General features: G+C 48.9%; 1 protein-coding gene across 2 annotated transcripts in view; it reads right to left on the bottom strand.

Moving 5' to 3' along the window:
• The window catches only part of LOC135910447 (beta-hexosaminidase subunit alpha-like), a 274,956-nt gene that overhangs the window by 216,317 nt on the left and 37,823 nt on the right, over nt 1–20,816 (bottom strand). Inside the window, exon 2 of one of the 2 annotated variants that reach the window (XM_065442483.1) lies at nt 1,880–2,030. The exons of the other annotated variant lie outside the window; for it this stretch is intronic. Within the exon in view, the coding sequence (XP_065298555.1) occupies nt 1,880–2,005 (126 nt within the window). The 5' untranslated portion in view covers nt 2,006–2,030. The remainder of the gene's footprint in view (nt 1–1,879; nt 2,031–20,816) is intronic. 2 annotated transcript variants of the gene reach the window in all.

Here is a 20,816-nt window from a genome sequence, read left to right as displayed (position 1 = left end):
GGTACCTGCAGGACAAAGGATGGAATCCTGGTGGCAACACTTTTGTTTCTACTTTTTCATCTTTCTACTGCAGTGAAACGCTCTCTGTTCCTTTCTGTATTAAATAAAATAGACACGTTGCTCAGACCCCGCGTATTTTACGCACTAGAGCTCCTTTTTTCACCAGCACCCAGCGACTCTAAGTACGCCGCGCCTGCTCAGCGCCTCAGGATGTAGCGCGCGACACTGGGTTTTGCAATAGGGGTATGATGAGTATAAGCTTTTGACGGCTATCGATTGCGCTCTTCGCATCAAATCTTGTGCTTTTTTCTTCTACACTTCATGCGCGAATGTGTATTGTAAGGTGCAACCAAGCCCAGTTTTGAGCAAGCAGACATCCTGTTTAGTTTATTGTTGTTGTCATATTTTACGCTGGCGTAATTGGTCGATGGCCTTAACAAATGATGGAGGACATTAGCGGAGAAAGTGCAAGAGTAGGGCTCAAGATTATTACTTAGCAGGCAAAGTTTATGTTCGATAGTCTGGCACAGGAACAAGAATTCCTGATCGCCTGTCGGCAGAGTCTGTGCAGGACTATCTTGATCAAAGTCAATTACTCAGACGAGATCTGGATCGTAAGAAAGAAATTCCCAGAAGAATAAAATAGGCTGGAGGGCATACAGCAGGCATTACCAAATCCTGACTCCGAGCTTCCCACTGTTGTTGACGAGAAAAGTGGACTATCATTGCGTTTCACCGTTGCTAATATATGCGGCAGAAACACTCATTAACAAAGTAATCCGAGAACAAGTTAAGCACTGCGCAAAGAACTCTGGAACAAAAAATGTTGGGCGCAAAAAAAGAGAGAAGTGTGGATCATAGAGCCAACGGGGTTGGCGATATTGTGGTTGACATTATGAGAAAAAAACGGAACTGCGCAGGAGATGTGGTGGCTTGGGTAGATAACCAGTGAACCAGTATAGTTAGAGAGTGGGTCTCAAGGGAAGAGAACCACAGTCGACGACGACAGAAAGTTATGCTGGGTAATGAAATGAGGAAATTTGGAGGTGCAAGTTGGAATCAGCTAGGGCAAGACAGGGGTAATCGGAGATCGCTGGGAGACGCCTTCGTGCTGCAATGGACATAAAAATACGCCAATGATTATGATGATGATGGTGACTCAGAATGATTTAACCACTAATCAAAAGCGGCATTCATAGACTATTTAGGAAATCGAGATCATGGCAGAACGCGTCGCAGAACATTAAAGTAGGAATATTTGTACTTGAGCAATTTATTCGCGGTTGTGGCGTCCAATTCGTAAACAAAATGTTTTGCTGTATATGGTTCCCTAAGAAGATGGACACTAAGACAAAAACCATGTTTTCATGAGAAACGCTTCGTGAAGAGGCTAACATAGCCTTGGCAAGTATTGTAGCTGCAGCTAAGGCGGCAATAAAGGCATGCTTTATTATTTTTTCATAATGTAGGAGAAGTTAGTGATGGTACTGGCTAATCAACATGAATCACGTACAAAAAGAAAAGCTTTGTGAATATGACATCGCCCTATTCTGAGGAGCAAATATCCAGATTCGTCCAATGACTGCAAATGAGCATCTCGTCGGCTGTTATAAACATATGCTGACAATGGTAAATAGAAAAAAAAACCAATCTTTTCATGGTCCAGAACATTTCTGTAAACAGCGCACTAACATAGGTTTAGAGAAACGAACTATTTGGCTGCCGTACGATGAAACGTTTGCTACAGACTGGAGAGATGTCCCGCGTTCAAAATGCCCAAAGACTTTCTCTGGCTTTTAACATCCATAGTGGACAGTACAAAGATCATGAAAGGTCAAGGCATCAACGTGCCTCTACGTTTTGTAACCCAAAGACTTACCACCCATGGGCGGCTGACGTGTCTATATCTTCTTAGGTGCTGCGCCAGCGATACGTGGCTTACACACAGCGCAATCACCAGCATATGAGAGAGAGTCATGGCGAGGGTCGGGCGGCCGCCGGTCATTGTGATGTTCTGGCCAGAGGGAGTGCTGCAAATAAATACCGAGTTTCGGAAGGGGACACAGGCTTCCCAAATTTTGAGCAAATATTACGCCTTGAGATTTTATCCAGCTGTGATTGAAGATGAAAAAAAATTACTTTAGTCACTTTACACGTCTTACCATTACCTAAGAACACTTACCCTCTGCACAACCAAGAACGCAGGCAAGGAAGAGCCAAATACGTACAAAAACGCTCACCCGCCGTGGTTGCTCAGTGGGTATGGTGTTAGGCTGCTGAGCACGAGGTCGCGGGATCGAATCCCGGCCACGGCGGCCGCATTCCGATGGGGGCGAAATGCGAAAACACCCGTGTACTTAGATTTAAGTGCACGTTAAAGAACCCCAGGTGGTCGAAATTTCCGGAGTCCTCCACTACGGCGTGCCTCATAATCAGAAAAGTGGTTTTGGCACGTAAAACCCCATAATTTATTTTATTATTACAAAAACGCTTTTGAAACTCTAAGGACGTGGCCTATGTAGACACTGCCGAATATCGTTACCGAGATGCTATGACAGTGGCTGCACTAGATCAGCAAAATCAAATCATCGCTGCAAGCTCAGTTATCACAAGCTCGTCGGAGGTCGGGAAGGAAGTCGCAATCGCCTTGGCGAACGCTGCTTCCGCAGACAAATTCATAGTCACCGAGTCAAAGACAGCTATAAGAAATTTCGCGAAAGGGCGGATTTAGTCTGAAGTCCTAAATATTCTGGCCAGTGTACCCGAAACCCGGCGCCGATGAACGCAACTCTTTTGGGCACCGCCACATTGCGGTTTTCAAGGAAACAAAACTGCTCACAGTGCGGCGCGAGAACTGGCCATCCGTGGCCGCACGACAACCTCTTGCGATGAGCAGTTCGAATCCCTCTGCCGCTCAGGCAGAGACCGGATGGTATCCTACAAGAAAATTCTACAATTTTACTGCCAGGCCTGGGGGCATTACCATGCTGCTCAGAAAAATTTACATAAAAAGCAGTCAGTTACCTGGCGCCTTTTACAGACGCACACTTTCCCAAACACAGTGATGTACAGTCACCTCTCTCCCGGGCTATATTCAACAGATTGTTAATTATGGGCGCGTAGAGCCAATCTTCACCACATCGTGTGGGCATGTCCCCTGATAAGAACCAAAAAATGCTCTAGCTTATTGCCTGCCCTACCCATCACTACTCTAGAGCAGTGGGAGACTGCACTGCTCAGCTCAGACCTGGATGTCCAACTCCAGGTCGTCCAGATGGCCGAAGACGCCGCCAAGGAGCAAGGCCTGGCCGCCGCCCGAAGAAGTAGTGGATGGGCCCTCCCACTCCCCTCCTCCCTAAACATCATGACGAACAAAATAACTCCGAGCATAACTGCGAGTCGGCATAGTTGGAACAGATTCATCCTAAAACTTTTTGTGCGCAAACAAACAGGGACTAAATAATGTTTATTCTACTAGTACTACTACTACTACCACTTAGTCACTTTCCAGAATTAAGGTTGCTGGTTATGTGTATATGTGATTCATCGCTATTGCAAATTGCGCCGCTGGCTTGGTTATTAATGACAGCTTGTCTTAGCGAAGAAAATACAAGCTCCTCCTCCTAACATTGCTGCAATGGTGTCCAATGATCAGAAGCATATCTGAGTAGCTTTAGAAGATGAGATTGTAGGCGACCTTCCAGAGAATCTCAAGTGGTCACCGGGCCTCTTATCTCCACCAATCAAATTTCCTGTAGGTTGTATTTCTCTTCTATAGAAAGAAGAACGACGCTAGCCCTGGTGTTGTACCAATATATGAAATGATCAAAAACCTATAAACTTCGCGTTAGATGAAAACAAATACCGAGAGCTATAAAGGTGAGCCTCCACAGTCCCCTAGAGAGGGCATCATCATCTGAGCAGTGCATTTTGGATGCCACATTTCCAATATTTGTGGTAGAAGCCTTTCGCAGCCACAGCGGATGTTTGGTGACTTGGTCAGCGTTTGTGATGCCGCATTGAGATGCATGCTAGAAGCTATTTTGCAGAACACGTGCATCTGAACAAAACAAAGCAACCTGCAGCTGTATTTTTTGTTAAGCGTGAATGTTTGTACCAGTGACATAAGGAAGGCTATATGAACCATAATAGGCGAGGTTGATGTTGGTTTGGACTGTGCATGAGCATAATCTGGCATCCAGAAACTTCCCTCACCTATACACTATGATGTCAACATATGCAATATGATGTCCCAGCCAACCTTAACCAAGCTGTTCAACGAAAAAAAAACATATTTAAGAAGGGTGCAAGATAAGATGTCAACACCTACGGTGATCGGTCGTCAGACCATTGACAACCGAAAACCATCCCTATTGCAAAACCCAGTGCCAGTGGGACCCAGTGCGCCGGATTATTGGCCCAGTGCCGCGCGCTGGATGCTGGGGCGCTGGGCAGGCGCAACTCACTGGGAGGCACTGGCTACTCGCGCGAAAAACAGCTCTAGCGCGTTAAATATGCGGTGTCTGGACGCCGCATATATTTTTTAAATACAGAAAGCAACAAAGAGCGTTTTAGTGCAATAAAAAAAAATGCTCCGACCAGGAATCAATCGTCCGAACTACAGATCCTAAGCCGGGCAGTTTACCGCTACGCCACACCAGCTTTTTTTTTCTTTATTGCATGGAATTATCGGTACTGTCAAACCAATGCAGTTACATTACATACGAACATACAATAGAAACAAATTCACAGATAGTATACAGTCCAATGACAGTTCAAAAATTCTGGCAAACAAACACAAGCGTCCAGACGCGAAATACATTCAGGGACGGGATCATATGTAGCCACCACACTACGGACTTGAGCAGTCGGTTCTCGGAAGATAGACCTTGTCGAGCGAGGTGGCTCGGTATGTCTGTCGATCCTTCGACTTCTCCATAATGAATAAAGTCCTAATACCATAAGCAAATCACATGGTGTATTACTGGCTGTCTTTTCGAAAGGAAGGAACCGGATGCCATAACATGTGAGAGGAAAGTCCTTTTTGATAGTTCTTTGTGAAATGTCCCAAAAAGAAATGCGTCACGACAAAGTATAAAGCAATGTTCTATTGTCTCGGGTTGATTGCAAAGCCTACAATTTGTATCCCAGGGTACATACAGTCCTTTTTCCTGAAGCCACGTTTTAAATGGCAGTGTGGAGGTGTGCAGCTTAAAGTAAAACGTTTTCGCTGCTGGCGTAATGCACATTCTTCGGACACGGCAAAGAACATCTTGACCTAATAGAGACAGATACGGCTTTCGGTACAGAGGTTCAAGGAAAAGGTTATCTATAAGCGCTACATTTAGCGACGTGAGATTAACGGTTAACAAATATTGAAGAGTGAATCTGGCTTTTAAGAATGAAATAGTGTCGACAAGTTCCTTTAAGAAGCCCTATAACGGTAGTTCTTGAGCAAAGTTTGTCGTGACAAAAAGAAAAGGGAGGTGTGACGCAAGACGTGTTCGATTAACTGCGAGGAGGAATGGATGACGGACATTTTTAAGGTAAAATAAGCGCATGACCAGTTGTGGCACAAACAAATGCACCATACCCAGGCCTCCCTTTTCAAGCGGGAGAAAAAGGTTCTCCCTTCTCATAGCTTCCCATGATGAAAGCCAAATAAAACATACAAATATTCTATGAAATGCCTGGGCATGGACACGTGAGCAGTGCAAGACCTGCCAAACATAAAGAAGCTTAGAAGCGAGAAATGTATTGCATGCCCTAGCTCTCGCAAAAACAGAGAGATCACGTCCTTGCCAGGTTGTCACCTTTCGGTGGATAGTGGTTATCGTGGACGTCCAATGAGGTCCAGTATTACGGAAGTTATCGAGAGGTACTCCAAGATATCGCAACGGAGACTGATTCCAATGAATATTCGCGAATACACAGAGTGAGCGCCCACATGCCTAGCCAAAAGCCTCTGCTTTTGTCAAAGTATACAGTAGCTCCTGCAGTCTCACAGAAGCGCAGGGTAGCGTTTATTGCCTTGGTAATGCTTGGATTATCGACGCAAAAGAAGGCAATGTCATCTGCATAAGCTAGCACTTTAATTTCTTCATCGGCATACATGTATCCTTTAATGCTCGAGTCGCAAAGCACGCTTAAGCAAAGTGGTTTTAAGTATATGGCGAAGAGTAAAGGCGAGAGAGGACAACCTTGACGAATGGATGACTGTATTTGCATTATATCTGAGAGGGTACGGTTCACACTTAACTTTGTAGTGCAATGTTTATAACAAAGTGTTATACCATTCTATAATACATCCCCTAACTGAAGATGTCGCAGTAGTTGGAACAAAAATTCGTGTTGAACCTTATGAAAGGCTTTGGCGACGTCAATCTGGAGAAGAGCTACTTGATCCGTACTGCCCTCTATGCACTCAAGGACTGAACGTGCGGCCTCAAGGACTGAACGAGCGGCCTCGAATTCCGCATGTTTGATGATCACCTACTAATTTAGTAATGACTGTCTGCAATCTATTTGTCAGTATTTTTGCAAATATTTTGTAATCTAAGTTACATAACGATATCGGCCTATATCCGTTTACTCTCTTTATTCTTTCATCCTCAGTGCTTTTTGGTATAACGGTTGTGTGGCCCTGTTAGAAAGATAGATGAAGCTCACCATATTGAAAGCTGCTCCAGAAAAGGACACAGGAATCCCTGAAATTTTATATAAAATTCAGCACTAAGGCCATCAGGACCAGGCGTCTTGTTCTTCTGCAGCGTTTCGACGGCAAAATTAATTTCTTCTCGAGTTATTGGCCCATCAACACAGAGTCGATCATCTTCTTCTAAGTGTGGCATAAGCGAAATAAACAGATCAGCGTTTTCTTCGTAGTCATTCTGAGGCTTAACTACAGCGAAAAGATCTTTATAGTGAACTTCAAATGGGCTTATTATTTAGGACGTGTCTGTGTATATAGACCCACCAGACTCAATTTCCAATATTTGCTTGGAAAGTGCGTATCGCTTTTCATCGCCGAGAGCCCTTTTTGTAGGCTGCTCCTCTGTGAAGCGAGTTGTGCGTGAACGTACCATTGCTCCTTTGTACACTTCCATCTCATATTTCTGTATTTGTACGCGAACTGTGTTTATTTCATCGCTATACAACCCTGGTTCCTGGCTCTCGAAAGCGTGTAGCTTGTGAAGTAGATCATGAAGGTAATGGTTTTCAGCTTTCTTTCTTTGAGACAGCTCACATGAAATGGCAATCACCTCATTTTTTACTCTATTTTTGAACATTCCCTGTTGAGCGAACAAAGGAAGCTGTTGACACTGTGTTATTTCTAGCCATAATTCTTTCACTTTGTTTTCAAAACGTTCCTCTCGCAAAAGTTTTGTATTAAGTTTCCACAGTTCCCAGTTTGGAGCAAACCTGCAAAATTTTCGGGGACCCCATGAAACAGCTACTAAACAGTGGTCTGTGAAAAATACAGGCTTCACGGCGTAGTTGTAAATGCTGGACCAGAGATTCACACACACACAAAACATACAAAACATACACATGATCAAGTCGAGCATGGGAGACGCCTTGAAAGTGCGTGAACCGCACCCAAGATGGTGTGTAGGCGTCCACGTCTATTAGATTGTGATCTTCAGTTAACTGATGCAGGAAAGTAGCGTTTGCATCATAACGATTAGTCAGGTATGAGTGGTCTCTGGAATCACAAACACAGTTGAAGTACCAAATTGGTACCAACAGTACCAAATCTCTGTCAGCATCTAGGAGCAGAGCAAGTGAGAGGAAGAAATCCTTCATTTCAGTCACTTTTGAGGGAGCATAAACGCAAATAAATCGCCAATTACGGGAATGAAAAGAAAGGTGAGAGCATATAAAGCGGCCTTCCCCATCAACACACAGCGACAATGAAGAATGATTTACCTGCTTTCTGACTAACAAAAAGCATCCGGCGGAAGTACCGCATGCTTGGCTAATACACACCTCGTAATCAGGTTGAAAAGTTTGCAGCGCAAGGTTGACATCACGAGAAGACGATATATTTGTCTCTTGCACTGCACCAACATCAACTTCATGCTGCCTAAGCATGTGTAGTGACTGCTGCTGACGTCTTATATTCCTCAGCCCACGTACGTTAAGTGTCGGTACACATAAGGGGAGGGTGAAGGCGGTAGCCATTTTGCTCACCTAAAGCTTTTGTGTTTCATCGCCCGTGGCCACAGGTAAATCTGTGGTCTTGCTCCCTTTGGACTTCTTTGTGGCACTCTCCTGACTACGCTGATAAAACCGGCGCGGCACATTATCACCAGGAGAGGGAGTTCGCTGAGCACTAGGCGACACTTTCTAGTGCACTTTCTGTTGCTTCGTCGTTCCATGGTGCAGGACGTTTCCTTGCCTGACTTATGTCCATTGCCTCTTCCTCTTCTTCCCTGTCATCAGGGGGCTTTTCTTTAAGGCTTGCTACGCCAGGTGAGCAAACTGAGTCATCTTCGCCGGTAGCTTCGCTAGTATTACTTCAGCGGTTGTGACTGCTTGGCATTGGCTTCAAGGACTCGTGGTATTTGTCCCTAATGTCACCTGTAGTCTCTCCAGTGGCATCTACTACCTCTGTAGAATCCATGAGATGGTCCAGTTTTGGCTCGTCTGCGCTATATTGCCCAGAACGAAGCTTATTGGCGTAGGTGGACACGCAGGCGTCCGCTGAGTGACCAAATCGGTGGCACTGTAAGCATCTCGGTGTTCTGCATTGTCGTCAAACGTGTCCCACACGCTTGCAACGAAGGCGCAGCGGAGACCTACCGGCGATAAGTACGAGGCACTGGTGTCCATAAATGGACATAATGTCCATTTGACACCACTGTTTGGACAGTTGTCACCCACTGTTCCATGCCAGTGCAGGATGTTTTTGCCTGAAGCTTGATGTTTTTAGTCTCCGAATCTATCACCATGCACTTCAACCCATTGGCACGGAGCTCACCACAGGCGACGAGAGTCTGTTTTGCCGCACTACTAGCGCAAGTAACCATCCACACAAGACTCATTTGGTCCTGTCCGACACCTACAATATCTGAAGTATTCACTACATCAAGCAGAGCGTCTCGGAAGTCGGGAGCAGGGTATGCTCTGCCACTCAAGTACGCATGAAGAAAAACAGAATTCAAAACATCGTTAGCGGTTGGAAGACGCGGGAGGACAACTTTGTAGCTTGCATCTTCGTTCAAAAACGGGGTCGACGATCCTTGGCCTGGGGCCGATACGCTTTTTCCAGCAGAGAGTATTTTCGAGCACAGCCGTTCCACACGGCTTCTTCTTCTTCCTCCAGCAGACACCAGCAGACGAACATAAACGGATAATTTGTCATGTCAAAATCGAGAAGCAGTTTTAGTTTCGCAGAGCTACGTCTGATGCCGACATGGTAGATGCGCTATCGCCCAGACACTGAAACTCATGCCTGTATGACAAACAAAGAATTGCTCTCCGTATTCAGCAGCATGCTCGGAAGGGCCACCACATTTATTTTAACTTGCGATTGGTATTTTAACTTCGAAAAAAAGTCCTAAATGAAACGCGGACCCGTGACGCTCTATGGGCTGTTACTGGCGATTTCGATAGCCGTTTCCTGTTTTTCCCGCAATGGATATGCAACATTTTCTTAGTTCAGTGATGCCTTTCAGTCAACACGTCTGTCTCGTCATATATCTTCGTCAGAAAAGCGCAGGCTAGTGCTGGGAGCCTTCGGCGATAGCTCATATACATGTTTTTATGACGCGTCACATCGGCGGTCATCGCTTCTTGTGCTGCCACTATACACATGAAAAAATTGTTTATTTAATAACACCGATGCGAAAGCTGAAACATAGAGTGATTTATCTTTGTTAGACTTTTTGATTCCTGAGCCGAGGCGCGCCGATAGTGTGAAGACGGACTCGGTGGATACGCTTTGCCTAAGCTTCGGTGAGGACCCATCTCGGCGCGGGTAGCTGGTGGAAGCTACAATATGTGTATTTGAGCCTCAGAACTTTTTTTAATACAATAAGAAAAGTGGAAGTGCACTAATCACCTCAGCTTTGTTATCGCTGCAATAATATCAGTCAGCAATAGGCTTCGAACTCGGAGTCCGTTCGCGCGCGTCTGAACGACTTCGGCATTTCATTTCCACTCCACAACACTGCGACAATGGCGACAACTCCCAGTCATATGTTGCTTGCGAACTATTAAAAAACGTGGTGTGCTCTGCATTTGTGTGGTTTCATTCAAGATTTTAGCTATCCGCCAAGTCAAAAGGAAAAATGAAAAAAAAACGAAAGTTATCTTCACTGTCAAATGTCCATAAATAAACAGGGCATCTCACGCACCTTTATTCCAAGCTGCGGCACGAAATAGGGTTTTATGACCACTAGATATAGCGTTATTTGGGACTAGAGACTAGTATCAAGCGTTGAAATTGTAAAAAGCATTTAATATTCAGCAGCGCTCGTCCTTGCGCACTGGAACCAGCGCGGCACAAACACAACCAGCGCAGTTTCCAGTGCGAACCAGCGAAGTGCAGCGAGAACCAGCGCCTGTACAGCACAAACCAGTGCGCGCCACCGTCATGGCAGTGGAACCAGCTTCTCTTCCAGTGTGACCCAGCTCTTATTCAGCGTTCTCACTGGCGTCCCAGTGAGTGCCAGCGAGCGCCAGCGCACCCAGCGCGACCCAGTGCCCAAAAACACGTTGGCTTCACACTGGAAGACGTTGGTTTTGGCAGTAGGGGTAGGTTATATATTCGTATCTTCCACTCTGTTTTTTTTTCCGTAAATATAATTTCTTTGAACAGATTCCCCAACATTAGCTAATACAAACGGTATACAAGATGTAGCATACCAGCAAACCAGACACGACGAGAGCGGACTGAAAAAGGATGCATTCATTTTTCATACGCCAATAAATATATCGTAGAAGAAAAAGGATGCTTAATTATTGCCAAATCACGAGTTTGTCGCAACAATAAAGCTGGTGTCTCTCACGTGTGAAGAATTTTGTCATAGCAACAAAGTGAAACATGCATTCTTAGGAGCAGTACCAGCTTCGTTGGCCATTCATAAGTACATGTTAACACGTGTGCACAGTGTTTTAATGATCACAGCTTCGCGTGAGCGTCGAAGCACTGACAGCGATGGCACGCAGGCGAAGCCTGTCCTGCTGTGCAGCGTGGAGAGCTCCTCGGGGCTACGACGCGTGATAAATATATCCGAGGTGGCCGCTAGAACGTATCAGGAAAAACTGTACTGTTAGAGTTCTAGTGGCTTCACGTGCCCATACACAAACTGAAAGACGCCCTGAACCACGCTGCTTTGAAGCCTCGAATGCCTTACGTCACGTATTGTGCCTAAAGAGAATATATTAGAAAATTAATTTAACAAAACTGCCTTGTATGAAGCCAGCTACTACGTGTGCAGCCTTTATTTTTGTCATCCCCTCTCAGTGTCCTTCGTCCGGAAGGAGAGGGGAAAGGCGTCAATTATGTTGCCCCACTGTTAAGAACGGCCCGTTGACGTGCAAGTTTTGCCAGCCAGTTGCGACAGCGGGCGTCAAGTTTTCCTGGAATGCCACCGCAAACCTCTAGCCACGGCGTTACTAAGTCGACTGTGCGTGGAGAATACGCGCGTCCTCGACTCTCCGTCGCTGGAGCCAAGATGAGTGGGACGAAGCAGGCTTTGTGCCCGAACCCACCAGCGCCAACCTGGTCTGCTGTGAACGAGGGAGTCCCCGAGAGAACGTAGTTCGAGGCCCCTTCCCACGCGCTGTTCAAGACGCAAGGCAATGGGCAAACGGCGGGCACGCTGCGGGGGTCAGCTCTGGGAATAAAATGCGTCTTTATTGATGTAAGCCCCGAGTTCTGCGAAGACCATCTGATCTCGGTTGGGGACCACGAACCTGTGCGGAAATGTGTGTGTCTAAGCCCTCCCGCCTACGGTTCCTACCCGTCTCGCCTGCGGTGCAGGTCGGCTCGCCTACAGTGCCTGGTCAGGTCGTCTAGGGTGCCTAGTTGAACGTTTACCTCTCACCTTGGGATCGAGGGAGGACCGAGTGTTTATAACCCACTGTTGTGCGGCTGCTCAGTGTACTTTCTCTCGCAGTCATGCTAGACGGATGAACTGCAACGTCCTGATGTAGATACTGTAAATAAACCCATATTCCTCGTTCTCGATGAGAAGCAGTACTTCCCTTCAACAACGTCCTCAGTGTGGATAAGTTGGACGATGGCATGGGCCAGCTCCCATCTACTTCATGCCTGACTCCAATCTTGACATCTGATTACGAGCGATGGGATTACCCCCCCCCCCCCCAAATCCTCACACCACTTATACGGCTTTACGTCAACTGGCTTCAATGTTATGTTTCTTCTCTCAGCGGAAATTTAGAGGCGCTGTTGGCGGCACATTGTAGCGACCATCCATCACACCGCCTTGCCTCGTCGGGGGGTTCATTGCCCCCCCCCCCTTCTGTTCTTTTTTGGAAGCCTTGTTGTTGTAAAACCTTATTTCGCTCAATATACAGAGGTGTTGCATCGCTGCCCGCCGGGATCTTCTGTCTTGATGCTTCTGTTCCCAGCTGGGCTCAGCAGGGTTGGTTTCCTTTCTCCAGGGCGCCGTTGGCCTCAGCCGCTCTGCGAGCTCTCTGCACTAGACCGATTTGGTCTTCGCGGCGATGGCCAGCAGTGCCTGTTATCGCTCCGCGCTTGGGTTTGCAAATATTGGAATCGCATTTGGTTTCCGGCATTTCCGTGTAACGTGATAGAGGGTCGGTTTCATGTGGCAGCAGGGGCATTTCTGCATTGTCGGCATATTCTGTAATGTGCATTTTGTTAAGTATGTATAGGTTGCGAAAGGTGCTAGCTTGTAGTTGTCTCAAGTGGAGTGCCTCTGCCACAGTTAGAAATTTATGGGGGCGCTGGTATAGCTTTCTGATCCCTCTGCTAGAACGGGGCATTTTACTCTGCCATTCAGAAAGTTTGGGCAGGCCGCTTGTGAATCGCAGAGTATGTTGAGCAAGCGCCAGGTCCTGAAGACCTCCGTCACTGCTATAGTGGCAGCTAGCTCATGAGCTTCCGTTACGTACTGTGTTGCAGTGAGCGACTAGTGATTTCTTGGTGATCCGGGCTAGCCAATGTTCTAGCGAAGAGGACTGAAGACACAGGACGAACGGGAAGAGGGAGAAGAGAAGGGAGAGGACACCGTGGATTCCTGTAAATAAATGTGCGTTTTAGCTCGTATATTATATTTGGTGCAGCTGGCCATGTTGCTTTTGAAGAAATGTTCGTAAGGAGAGCAGATGGGCAGGCAACCATAAAGACCTACCAGCTTGATGGCGAAGACCTAGTGCTTCTTCAGGAATCAGCGAATTTATCGGAACTGCTTGACATCATCACTGGGAATAGTCAACTGAGTGGAAGCGGCCCTCGTCGAGAAAGGTGCGGTGCGCAACGATGTTTCTATGTCTGAAATTGAGAATATGTTTCTGGGACATTCAGGGATAGATTCCAAGAACGAGGCTGACCACAAGGACAATGCCTTGTTGCTACCACTGTTGCAGTAGCAGACCACGCAGCATGAGCAACAACGACTGATTCTCCAAGTAGCTTGAGACTCGCTAAAAGCACAGAAACCACATCCAGAAGAAGTTAAGCCTCATAGTTTCGGTAGGGCGTGCAATGCAGCCAACTTGTAGCTCAGATTTTATGAATACGTATGTGCGCAAACCCACTGGATGTCGTTGGACAAGAAAGTGTGTCACACGCGCCATTTTTTACCTGGCAATGCGAGAAAATTGTGCGACGGGCCAATTGCAAGCCAACGCCGTGACCCATGGCATAATTGGAACGACAGTTTTCTTTCCGCTTTTGAGCGAAAACCGATAGACACATGGCATGAGCGAATAGCTTAGAGACACAGAGAAAGGACACTCAGATTATTTTTTTAGTAGAGACGATTACTCTAGATTGCCGACCCTAGTCTACCGAACTCTGCAATCTTTCCGTTAATAATTCAAAGCATGACTTACGAAATGCAAATAGAGGTTCGTGTACACCATCTAAGAAATGTTATGCTCCGAAAAAGAAGAGAAGACGAAGTTAGAAGCGGGCGTGGACACGATCTCGTACCAGCATTTTTAAAATTGTTTTTGAAAGCGTCGAATAAACAAGACGTTTTCTACGACTCCACTTCTCGGTTTTCAACACTATGGTGGCGCCACCAGGATTTCAAATTTACAGTTTACGATCCCTGACGGTGAAGCAAGCTCCCAGAAGAGGATGACCGACTGACGTGATCAACGCGATGACGCTGGGACAGAACTAAGAATGGTCCACGTCATCCCGAGGCCTCACGTGATCACGTGACCACGTGAAATATTACAACGGCAACGTGCTGCCCTCGAGCGGCAGTCACCAGATCATCAACGGCATGACAACCAACCCCGTCTGCTGAGCTGACCGACCACTTTAACCTAATGAAGATAAAGGAAGCTAAGCTTACGGACATTGATAACCAAGTAGAAGAGCATGTTACCCATGATAATGATGAGGCTGAGCTTCAAAGCTTGGGACAGTATCAAGAACGTAACTCCCTCGCGAAATCCCGCGCTGAACGCATTTTATCCGCTGTTCAAATAACGACTACGCATGCATCTCATGATAAATTTCATCAAGCACGCGCACACGTTAAGCTATCTGAGTGAGTGAAGTAACTTTATTTCGGTCCAGAGAAGACGCAGGGGAGACCCCGCGCCACCCGGCTAGTCCCACGTAAGGACCGCCAAGCCGATCTTGACGGCTTGATTGCGGGCACTCTGGACGGCGAGGATTTGGTCGTTGAGTTCGGCGCTGCCCAAGAGCGCAGCCCACCTATCCTCGCTGAAGGAGGAGCCGATGGCTTCACACTCCCACAACACATGGTCCAATGCTGCCCTTAGTGCACAGGCAGAGCAGTCCGCACTGGTATATCTTTCAGGGTATATGGCATGAAAAACCATGAGGTTAGGGTAGGCACGGGCTTGTAAAAGTCGCAGGGTAACCACCCGCACCCTTCATAAGGCGAGGTGCGGAAGGGATAATACCCGTCTTGAGAGATAGTAGTGTGTGGTGATTTCATTAAACGTAAGCAAGGGTTCCCCGTGGGGCTGGGGGACTGCTGAGGCGGCGCGGTCAGTGAGTCCTCGCACGGCCTCGTGTGCGCGCTCGTTAGGGGTAGAGGGACAACCCTCAGTCGACCCCAAGTGAGCGGGAAACGAAATGAGAGAATGCGGAGAGATACGTTTGGCGCTTTGCAGAATGCGGAGGGCCTGGGGCGAGACCATAGCGGTTTGGTAGGCCTTAATGGCTGCCTTGGAATCGCTATATATTGCCTCTCTGCGACCATCGGGCACAGCCAGCTCGATTGCAACCTGTTCGGCTACCACGGGCCTCGAAGTGCGTACCATAGCGCAGCAAGTGAGCCTTGAATCAGAGTCTACAATGGAGACGGCGAATGCCTCTGGTTGTACATATGCCGCGGCATCCACGAAGCTTGCCTCAATGTGGTTATTGCGGACATGCTCAAGTAGAGCTGTACCCCCGGCCCGACGTCTGCCGACGTTGTTTGCGGGGTGCATATTGCGGGGAAGGGGCGTGATGTGCAGTTGAGACCTGATGTCGCTGGGAATCCGTCTGGTGTCAGGGCACTGCTCGACAGGATTGAGGCCCATCTCGTCGAGTATCTTGCGGCCTGTCGGGGTGCCGGATAGCCTGAGCAGCAGTGAGTGCTCGTGTGCCTCGATAATCTCTTCGAGCATGTTGTGGACTCCGAGCTTCAACAGGTTTTCGGTGTGGGTGCTTGCAGGCAAGCTGAGGGCAAGCTTAAAAACCTTTCTGATGAGTGAATTGAGCTTGTTCCTCTCAGCCACATGCCAATTATGCATGGTCGCCGAGTATGAAAGGTGGCAGAGAACAAAAGCATGTATAATGCGGATGAGATTGTCTTCCTTGATCCCCCGGTGCCTGTTGGCGATCCTCCGAATGAGGCTGAGTGCAGTCTCCGTCTTGGCCGTGATCTTTCTGAGTGCGTTTCCATTGGAACCATTAGAATCGATATACATCCCCAATATTCGGAGCGAGTCCACTCTAGGCACCGGAGAACCGTCACCAGTGAAAAGGCGTATTTCGCTTTTGGATGGCCGTTTCCAATCACGATGGCCGCCGCCTCTGGGTCTTTTCTTGTAGAGAAGTAGCTCAGATTTTGATGGAGAACATCTGAACCCAGTGGGGCGGAGGAAGCGCTCGGTCGCATCGATGGCGCTCTGCATGGCGGCTTCAACGTGGCCGTCGCTCCCGCCGACGCACCAGATGGTAATGTCATCTGCATAGATGGTGGGGTTGATTCCTTGAATCTTCGCGAGGTCCTTAGAAAGCCCGACCATTGCGATGTTAAATAATGTTGGTGAGGTGACTGATCCCTGAGGCGTGCCGCGTGAAGCGAGGGTGATCTCTTGCGAAAGGTATTCTTTGATCTTGAGATTGGCAGTTCTCTGGCTAAGGAAGGATCGGACGAAGTCGTAGGCCCTCTTACCGAGCTCGAGGCCGGCAAAAGACGGGAGAATGAACTCGTGTGAGATATTGTCGAAGGCCTTCTGTAGGTGTAATACAAGGATGGCTTTGGTATCTCCCGTGGTCCGGTTGATGATCTGATGCTTTATGACCTTCATGGCGCCCTGTGTCAAGAGGTCGGCTCTGAAACCCATCATATTGTGGACGTACAGTCGCGGACAGAATATTATGGACCATGAAATCTAAGAAAGAGCTGAATATCTCCGCAACATCACAACGCAATCTGGTTTTTGCATTTTGGATCTCGACTAGAATATGCTAACAACGTTGTCGTGGGCAGTTTTACTGGTTACTGCTACAGGCTGCTCGGGAATTGAACGTTTTCGGAAATCCCGCGGCCCATTTTATTCTGTCCGCGACTGTACATGTCATTGCTTTCGATGTGCCCCTTGAGCCGGTTGAGCAGGGCATGCTCTACGACCTTACTCACACAGGACATCAGGGAAATTGGTCTTAGATTGTCGATTCCTAGTGCTTTACCGTATTTCGTGATGAGTACCGTGCAGGCCGTCTTCCATTGTGTGCGGAACTGTCCACTGGGCCAGACTTCATTAATTCTTTCAGGGAGGAAGTTCGTGATCCGGAAGATCACGATCGAGGTTCCTGAGCATCCTGTTAGTGACGCCATCCGGGCCAGGGGAAGATTTGACGTTGAGGGAGAAGGGGACATCTCGTATCTCGGCCGTAGAAAAGTCCTGGTCTAGCTCCAGCGCCACACACCCCGCGTAGTCCGAGAACTGGGTAGGGGCAGAGCTATCAGTGAACGGTAGGTACTTGTCTATGAGCCTGTCGACAATCAACTCGTCCGGGGTAGAGTGCGTAGCGAGGTGGATGGCTCGTGCGAGGGATCGTCTCTGGCTGGACCTGGTGCTTCCCTCATCGAGAAGGTGTTTGAGTAGACCACAGCTCTTGCCTGATCTGAGCTGACCTTCGACGGATTCGTAGAGCTCATCCCATTGTTGCTTACAGAGGTTCTGGCAGTGCTGTTCGATCTTCCTGTTAACCTCCGAAACCTTCTTGCGGAGCCTCCTGTTATGCTTTTGCCCCTTCTATCTCGTGAGGAGGGCTTGCTTGGCTTCCAGCAGGTGCGCCAACCTGCTATCTATCTTGTCAACGTCGAGCTCAGTGACGACCACCTTGGTTGCGGCCGCGGCGTCATCCCTTATCCCTTTGCACCAACCTTCAAAATCTGTCTCGGCCATCGGTGCGCGCTCGGCTCTGATCTTGCGGAAAACGTCCCAGTCGATCAGCTTGAATTTCCTCGTCTTATAGCGTGCAATCGGGAGGAAGACTTCAATGACGTAGTGGTCACTTCCGAGGTCTAGAGCCGTGTTGACCCACTTGACCTCCCCTACGTTCTTGACAAAAGATAGGTCTGACGTTGTGTCCCGGCATGCGGAGTTGCCTCTCCTATTGGGGAAGTCCATATCGGTGATAAGTTTCAAGTCCAGTTCCATCGCAGTCTGTCGCAGTTAGCGTCCCTTGGGCGTGTCATCGGTGTACGCCTACACCCTATGTGGAGCATTGAAATCCCCGACGACGACAAGGGGGTGCCCACCAGCCAGGCTGACCGCCCTCTTGAGGTGAGAGTTCGCCCTCGCCCTGTGGTAGCTGGGGCTGCAGTATACGTTGAAGATAAAGAGGCTGTTTCTTCTGAGGCCCTTTCTGCGTGGGTTCATGAGGATTTCAGTCATGACGTACTCGGTGCCATCACCAACTGCGCCAAGGTCGCGAGAGAGGCAATTGTACCTTTTGTTGACAAGGGTGCCAACTCCCCTACCTCTTGAATGTGAGGATACTACCACATAACCTGCGAGTTTGATAGGAGTACTAGCGGCAACTTCCTGAATAGCGATGATTTGGTGCTTAACCGTGAGAGTTCGTAAATATTGCTGCAGAAGCGGCTTCTTGTTGGGAAACCCTCTGCAGTTCTATTGCCAAATACTAAAGTTCTCGTCCGCACTATCCATGGCTAGGCTGAGAGGAGGCTTGAACGGCCCTGAGAATCGCGCCCTCCGTTGGTGGTGCTAGTACATGACGTCATGCTGCGACCTGCGAAGGAGCGGGGCTGGGTTCTCTCCTGGCATCGACCTCCTCCAGTTTACTTATCCGTTCACTGAGTGCACCTAAGCCCATTTTTGGGTGCGTTATAGCTTCCTGGATCTTTGCTAAGCTAGCTGCATACTGGCGAAGGCATTCTTGAGTTCTGAGAGCAATTTTAGAGTCTCGTCTTCCTCTCTGTTCTCTACCGCTGGACGCTTGGGCGCGCGCGCCGCGTGGGATGTCTCGGACGTATCCATGGCGACCGGGGCCAAAGCGGGTTGCGGCGAGGAGGGTGAAAGCGCGAGCTTCCTATTCTCCGCCATCTCCGCAGCTAGCCTGCGCATTTCTTGTTTAACGTGCGCGTTTTCTTTCCTCAACTGCTCGTTAACTCGTCGCAACTCTTCGAGCTCGTGTGTGTGGTGCGAATCGCGAGGCGGGTCGTCACCTCTTGGACCCTCACGTCCCCCTCGAACCTTGTCGGCCCAGGAGAGCGTGAACTTGCTTCTAAGGGTGGTGGGCGTGTGAGAGGGGGACCTGGTCCGCCTCGACGTGTTGCGCCCCACCTGGAGCTGGAGCGAGGCCTAGAACCGGAGCGCCCCCGGGAACACACCCGCCCTCTGCACCCACGGCGGGAGCCGGAACGTGCCCTGGTGGCGGAGCTGCCCCTGGATGCGGAACGGACTCTCTAGTGGCCCCTGGAGCGGGAGCGTCCTCTGCGCAGAGCACCAGGAGTGGACGAAGCCTGGATGAGTTCTGCAGTGTCCGAGCGCCGCTGAGGGGATGGTGACGTGGCACCGGCCATCTTGGCGCGCTCACTGCGACGACGCACGACGTATGGGATTTTTCATGTTTGAGCATAGTTTTTATTAGCCGTGAGATGCTGGCCGCCACAGAGTTTACACTTGGGGGTACACTGATGCTGCTCATCGGGACTAGAGGCACCACAGCCACGGCAAATAGCGTCACCTGTATTGGGACACAAGTCGGTGCGATGACTGAGGCGGCCGCACGTATAGCACATGTCGATTTGCTTGTGGTAGAGTGAGCACTGCATAAGTAACGGTCCATGCCTGACAAAGTTCGGTACACAATGCCCGTCGAACGCGACGATGACCGTGCCGGTTTGAGCTATTCTCTTCGCTGCTAAGGCGAGTGGATTATTGGCGTGGACAATATTGGCATTGATGATGTCAGGGCCGTCTTGAAGAGGGATGTTGCGGATCACTCCCTTGCACGTGGATTGTGGGGACGTCTCGTAGGCACTGAGCTCATATACCTTGCCCGAAATGAGCATCTGCCTCATCCGGACGTAGCGGTTTACATTCTCACGCTTGGGAGTACTGGCAAACATAATATTTTGCTGTATATTCGGGCATAGAGTATCTTGGCATAGATCTTCCTCCCTGATGCCAGCGGCGGCGAGTATTGCGTCAGCCACTGTTACCACGCCAATCTTGGAGATATTGTGTCCACTTCACGGCCTGATCGCAATCTTGATAACGTCTCGCGGAAGTAAGGGCATTCGTCCCGCTCGTATCACTTTGGATTTTAGCGCAGCTCCACCTGATTTGCCACGACGCGCTCCCGGCTGGGGCGATAGCGCATTAGTGTCAGGCGTGCGGTTTTAGCGCTAACTCTTCTGCTAGTAACAGCGCAACTATAGACAAGGGACGAGACAGGAAGACACCACAAGCGCTGACTTTCAACAGCGTTGTTGAAAGTCAGCGCTTGTGGTGTCTTCCTGTCTCGTCCCTTGTCTATAGTTGCGCTGTTACTAGCAGGATGGAAAACCAACAAGCCCAAGCTGCTATTCTAGCGAAATACGTAACTCTTCTGGCCCCCGCAGACTGCCAGCCTTGATCTTGGGTAACCTCTTCCGGGGAGATATCCTCCCCCGCCACTTGATACTCCATCTTGAGTATGAAACATACCCCGCCTTCAAATGGCCAGTACGCGGCGGGCAGATGGTTCACGAGGCGAAAAGCTCGGTCTCAAAGCTCGGGCAGGGGCAGGAGGCTCGTGGCCGAGGCGCGAGGCGCGTGTCCTCGGGGAGCAAAGCATGGCAATCCTTCGTAGGCTTCGCTTGGCGGCCGCCGCCTTGCTGCTGTCAAAGCATGTAAATATGTGAAAAATGAGCTCACAG

Source organism: Dermacentor albipictus, chromosome 8 (assembly GCF_038994185.2).
Source record: "Dermacentor albipictus isolate Rhodes 1998 colony chromosome 8, USDA_Dalb.pri_finalv2, whole genome shotgun sequence".
Classification (NCBI taxonomy): domain Eukaryota; kingdom Metazoa; phylum Arthropoda; class Arachnida; order Ixodida; family Ixodidae; genus Dermacentor; species Dermacentor albipictus.
This window is presented reverse-complemented; position numbering and strand designations above follow the sequence as displayed.